Below are 6,397 nucleotides of genomic sequence, written 5' to 3' on the forward strand. Positions count from 1 at the left end.
GCAACGTGCTCTGTAGAGTCCGGGCGTGAGAAAAGGAAGCGAAAGCAGTTACGGCAGTCGGGGTGGAAAGGGAATAGCCGCCCTGCGTTACCTCAGGCTCACCTTGCGAACGGTACCGGCCGGCTTGTGGCGCGGAGATCCTGAATCTTCGCTGCTTTGTAGGGCGGCAAAGCGTGGAGGCCCGGGTCGAAATCCGCGCGTCATCTCTGAAGTAGAGGTCGCTGGGTGTCGATTTACCTGATGGCCGTAGTTCTAAAAACTCTTCAAGAGTCCAGTGAATACGGGCAAGACGAATGGTGAAGACTTATGTGGTAGTGCCAACTTCCATGAGTGTGTTGTGGCGTAGTTTTCTTACCAAGTTACACTTCAAAGAAACTTTGACAATGTGGAGGAAAAAACCCAAAATACACCACCTGTCACGCTTGGAAAAGAAACCCCACGAAATTACTGCTAAAATGACGGTATCCATCTGTTTTCTTACATGAAGTGTTGTAAATAAAAGTCTGCATTTTATTTTTATTTCAGTAAAAGTGGAGTTTGATGCTACCATCTCCGTGTTGCAAGGAAACAATTTTAAAGTAGCCTTTCTTCATAGTTACACAGTGTCTAAGGGAAGATTTTTCTGCTCACCAACCTAACACATTAATCAAGGCAGGTTGAAAGAACTACGGATTTGAGCGGTGAGACGTACTTGCACTAGCTTTTATTTAGAAAATCTGGAAAACAGAGTAATTTGGAACAGTAAGGAATTATTACAGATTGTTTGGAGAGGCAAAATATTGAAGCAGAAGACAGAAAAGCAACATGAAACAACTTTTTTGAATATTTAAAGTGTATCAAATGAAAATGTTCATATAAAGTAGAATTAAGTGCAAAGATTAATTTTCATGAAGAATTTCTTTTATAAATTGCAAAAAAATATAATAGAAATGAATTTGCAGTAGGTGCACTTATAAACACTTACGGAACAGTTATGGGAATAACCAGGAAATTTGGACTGGAATGCTTTCCTACACCTGAGTTTTAATGCAAGTAAATTAAACTGCCAAGAAAATGCAGCAATAACTTTTTATACGTCTGAGTTCAGCGCTTCCTGAAGCTGGAGGGCAATCTGAATTAGTTCAGGTGCAATTTTCTGGGACATTCTCTGAGTTTCATGGAATAATGTAACTCTTGAATAGTTCTAGATTCAGAGTAGAATTTAGCTGCATAATTCTAATTGAATGGCTTTTAAAAACAGGAATTCTCAGCAACTTTTTTGACCCAAAATGCTTTTTTCTGTAGTGTTACTGTACCGGGACAAGCCAATTGTAATTTTGAGTCAGATAATCCTCATCCACATGTATATTGATGTCTTCATCAGAACTTCAGAAGGTTTGTAATGTTGGCTTTCTCATTATGGAAGGAAAATCAACACACCCACCTCGGGGTTATGTTTATTCATATATCTGCTTGTTCTAGCATTGTTATAATCTGTGCTAAAATGTCTTGTACAGATTACAGTTTCACAAACCTGTGGTTCTCCTTGGAAACTGTCGGAATAAATGGGTATCATATTTGCCATGCAAGGAAATTTTAAGTGGGAGCTTAGCCTAATCATTAATACTTCAGCTATTCATCATAGCTTTCTCTTAGAGGTTTTATGTGAGTGTCACTTGGCCCTGGTTATTTCTTGGTGCTTATTTTGTCCATAGATACACCATAGCCTGTTCTGTCCTCCTCACAAAAAAAGGACTGTGACATGCAGCCTAACTAGGCTTCTTCCACAGTGAATAGCCGTGCAAAGAGCCCATTTAAGCATGCCTGCAAATGGCCTTGTCGTTTCTGAGTGCTTCTTTATTCCTTGACCATTAATAGGTAATACAGAACTCTAGGACACCTTTTGCCCCCGTTTGTAGATTTAGTTGTGATTCCTTTAGCTAGTTGTTTTTCAGATTTTTTTTCCTCCATCTAGTTATATTTTTAATTTTATGTGTTAGAGGTTACAGTTCTTTCTTCATTTGCTAATTCTTAAGTCTATTGGAGGATGCTTTCCTGTTTCTGTTAACTTCCCTTGCTGTTTAGGCAGCCAGGCCTCTTTTTTTCCCCCTTTCTCAAGCCTTTCCTAATTGGAATTAATAGCGCAATGGTGCTCTGCTTCCTGTATGGTAGTCTGCTTTATTATATTTTTAATAAGTGTTCTTATTTTAATGTCGCTCTTCTCTTCCTGTAGTGGATTTTATGGTGATTGTTGCTGTTGAAGAGATGCTGAATATAGGCATAAAGATCCATCTTACACAGTGGCATTTCAGTGGTGAGATTTTTGTACCAGATGAAGATCTTTCACGTTATTCAGGACCCAGTAAACGGTTCATTTTCTTGTGGTCTCCTAGCCAGCTGATTCACAAAGCAATCAGCGATATGGTTTAAAAATTTCTTCTCTGCTTAACATCACAAGGTAATTTTTGTTCAGTCTATTCAGAGATAATTTTGGTCACTCGGTGGAATTGCACTTCCTGTCCTAATGTTATTATACATTTTTTCGGCATACCACAGCTGGTGTTGCCCTCCTGGTGGGGAGAGTGGTGCCACAGCACTACATTGCTGGTGCTGGGCTTGGACCTGCCATCCATACAGATTTTGTGTTACACAATAAGGCTGTTAATTACAAAGATAGTAAACAGTGTGTAGTAGAGAATATAACCCCATGTCCTGGTTTCGGCTGGGGTAGACAATTTTATTCATAGTGGCTGGTATGGGGCTGTGTTTTGGATTTGTGCTGGAACCAGTGTTGATAATACAGGGATGTTTTGGTTATTGCTGAGCAGTGCTGACACAGAGTCAAGGCCTTTTCTGCTCCTCACTCCACCCCACCAGCGAGGAGGCTGGGGGTGCACAAGGAGTTGGGAGGGGACACAGCCGGGACAGCTGACCCCAACTGACCAAAGGGATATTCCACACCACATGACGTCATGCTCAGCACATAAAGCTGGGGGAAGAAGAAGGAAGGGGGGGGACGTTCAGAGTGATGGCGTTTGTCTTCCCAAGGCACCATTACGCGTGATGGAGCCCTGCTTTCCTGGAGATGGCTGAACACCTGCCTGCCCATGGGAAGCAGTGAAGGAATTCCTTGGTTTGCTTTGCTTGCGTGCACGGCTTTTGCTGTCCCTATTAAACTGTCTTTATCTCAACCCACGAGTTTTCTCACTTTTAGCCTTCTGATTCTCTCCCCCATCCCACTCGGGGGGAGTGAGCGAGCGGCTGGGTGGGGATTAGTTGCTGGCTGGGGTTAAACCGTGACACCCCACCGGTGTCAGAGTTTACTCACTGTCTTTCCTGTGTATATTGAATCCTGGTACTACAGTGTTGTGTTGATTTACTTCATTCTGGTAAGTTTCTGATAGGCTGATGTGTCATTGTTGCCTTTTTAGGGCTATGTTATATATTTCCACACAGATTAATGTTAGAAGGGACAAAAGCAGTATAGTCAGTATCTTGACTTCCAGATAATCCAGAAATCTTTCTAGATTGAGTCCTACAGTGATACAGTTACAGGCTTTCATTAGCAATAGTAGTTTACTCCTTGAACTGATGGTTTGCAGACATTTTCTATGTAGACGGAAATAGAGATCCGTAGGAAGATCTGATAGAAGGAGTTACCTATTTTACAGCTGGTGAAGAAATTTGTATGAACACTCATATCTGTTCTCCTTCAAAGTATAAACTAGGAAATGAAGTATGCCTGTCCAGGCGTTTTGAGAAAACCATGCAGGAAGAGTTTAGAGAAATGGACTCAATCCCCATTGATTGGAATTTTGGCAAAGAAAAGGAAGATAATATCTTCCCAATTATTAGAAATATGATGTACAGCAATTATAATGAGGATAATCAGGTAGCAGGGAGGATTATTATAGGAGATGGTAAGTGCTCCACTGGGTGCCTTTGTAAAAAGACTAACTCACACACAAATTGTGGGGCTTACAAAAGGAATTACTGGGTGAAATTCCCTGCATGCGTTATGCAGAAGGTCAGAACAGATGATTATAATGGTACCTTCTGGCCTTTAAATCTATGAATGTTTGAATCTAGGCTTATAATTCACATACAGCTTTTTATGTCTACAATTCTTTCTTGCTTTAAAAAACTTGTTACTAAAATTGCTTAGATTTGCCAGGTTATCTTCTTCATCTTCAAGAATATATTACATTTGCTGCTTGTGATATGACTTGGTGATGAATTCTTTCAGGTACTGCTTTCTTACCGCTACTCACTTTTCCCCACAAAGAACACTCCTCTTCTTGAACTGTAAGGCAAAAGTATAAATAAGAAAAAACCCAGGTAACTAAAGAGGATAATGTTTCGTATCTATCTTCTGTGATCTTGATGAAAGAAAGAAGCATAGAAAGCTTAGTGGACATTTTAGCAAAATATACAGGGCCATACAGGGCTATCGGTTTCCAAGCTGATCATGCCAATCACTGAGATGTAATGATAGAACCAAGAAGGAAGTCATACTGACTTTTTCAATCCTGTTTCATGAGCGAAGGAAACAGCTGTTTTTAAATGCTGAAATTATATGTGGTTAAGTTCAGATGTATGTACTTCATGAAAACTTTTTAATAGCATAAACTCTAAATTTTTCGTAGTGTCACGGACAGAGGTTCCGGGAGACAAAGCAACTATTGTGTAAGACACGACAATATTGTTTTTCTGCAGAAATTATCCTGTGTACTTGTTGGCAAGATAAATTATTTTGTGGAGCAGTTAAAATTCGGAGTTAACCTCCCTCCGGTCATAAGGTCAGGTATTAACCACAAGATTAAGCAGTTGTTAAATGCTAATTAATGAAAGGCAAAGGCTGAATATAAGCTGTAAGAGGCATTAGATAGTGGATATTAGTTACATATTTTTAGCAAAACTATGGGTGAACAGAAATATTTCTAATAGAAACGGTAATTTTTCAGTGTCTTAGTCTAATTTCACAATTGTAAAAGTATGTCTTTCATAACAATTTAGCTTGCCTTATATATGACAGGTCTTTTTTTTTAGTACAGTGAATATTCTGAAGTGTAAAAATGTTACAAATATAAAATAAAGAACAGTATTGAAAACAACATGGGGATCATTAACCGAAAAAAGTATTGTTAGTATGTGAAGCATCTGTATTTAACGCAATGAAAGGCCGAAAACCTAGAAATGAAAGAATACAGAGAATGTTAGTATAAAAGAATTCTTACTTTAAGAATATACTTTCTTTGCTTCCAAAGAGCCCACATAAGTCACTGGAAAATGAAATAGAGGAGTAAGAGGAATCGTCGTATACAAACAGTTATGGTGCTGTTGTAGGCATGAATAGTGTAAGGATGCTTGTGGGAGAAGGTGGTTAGGAGAGGGAGAAGGTTGTTGGGAGTAGTAGTATCTTATTATTTTATTATGGATATAGTTGTTAGAACTAGCCAACCTTCCAAATGTGCAAGCCTTCCTTAAGGTGTGAAATTGATGGAGTTATTTTTGAAGGTAAGTACAGACTGAAATTAATTTTCATAAGGCATAGTTCAAAGGACACTTCCCTCCCCCCCCATTGTTTTTTTTTTTGAGTGGATCAAGTTCACAGATCCGGTTCACTATGTAGTTGCACAAAAGGTTATGCTGGCCCACAGAAAGGTGTGGAGCAGTTATAACAATAAAAAGGTGGAAACGGAGGCATAGATTTAGTGCTTTTCTTGGCAGCAACATCAGTTTATGTTGGCAAAAGAGCTTGTCCAACTACAGCTTCAGTGCTGAATACATATGTATTATTTGGGATTAGGGCATGAGAAGATTATTACCTGAGACAAAATTTCCCAAGTCCCAGATTTCTAATGTCTAGTGCATTTATGAATTTTCGTTCCCAGGATCATCCTTGATGATATTCAAAGTAAGATGTTACTGTGGTAGATGTTAACAGTATTTTGCAATTTTATAAGCAGATTTGAATTTATCATGATATGTTACAAGCAAGAGGATAAAATCATTGGAGATTTCTTTTTGTACTGTAATATCTTCATGTCCAAAAGTCTTCCTGACACTCCACTGTAAGCTTTCTCTTTTGTCTTTTTGTCAACCACTGCTCCACAAATGCAACTTACCTTTTCTTTAAAACTGTGTAATTAACATTATTAACCTTTTGCAGTTAACATGTTAACATATTAACAATTAATATATGCAGTTAGACTTACTGTTCTCAACCTGAATTGAAATACTATGATTTTTCTGTCTGTTTGAAACCTGAAAGAGGGCCTGTGTGTCCAAATTTGGCCTGTTAGCTCCGGTTGTATCATTTGGTTTACTATTAGGATTGTAGGGAGAAGTAACACAGTACCTATGTAATTCATATTCTTAAATCATCATGACTACGAAAGTGCTATAGGAACTTCTT

General features: G+C 38.7%; 1 protein-coding gene across 1 annotated transcript in view; it reads right to left on the reverse strand.

Moving 5' to 3' along the window:
* The window catches only part of LOC103924548, a 3,072-nt gene extending 2,868 nt beyond the window's left edge, over positions 1-204 (reverse strand). Inside the window, exon 1 of the mRNA XM_009333076.1 lies at positions 92-204. Within this exon, the coding sequence (XP_009331351.1) occupies positions 92-204 (113 nt within the window). The remainder of the gene's footprint in view (positions 1-91) is intronic.
* Between the last annotated feature and the right edge of the window lie 6,193 nt (positions 205-6,397).

This window comes from Pygoscelis adeliae, unplaced genomic scaffold, assembly GCF_000699105.1.
Source record: "Pygoscelis adeliae isolate BGI_AS28 unplaced genomic scaffold, ASM69910v1 Scaffold38, whole genome shotgun sequence".
Classification (NCBI taxonomy): Eukaryota; Metazoa; Chordata; class Aves; order Sphenisciformes; family Spheniscidae; genus Pygoscelis; species Pygoscelis adeliae.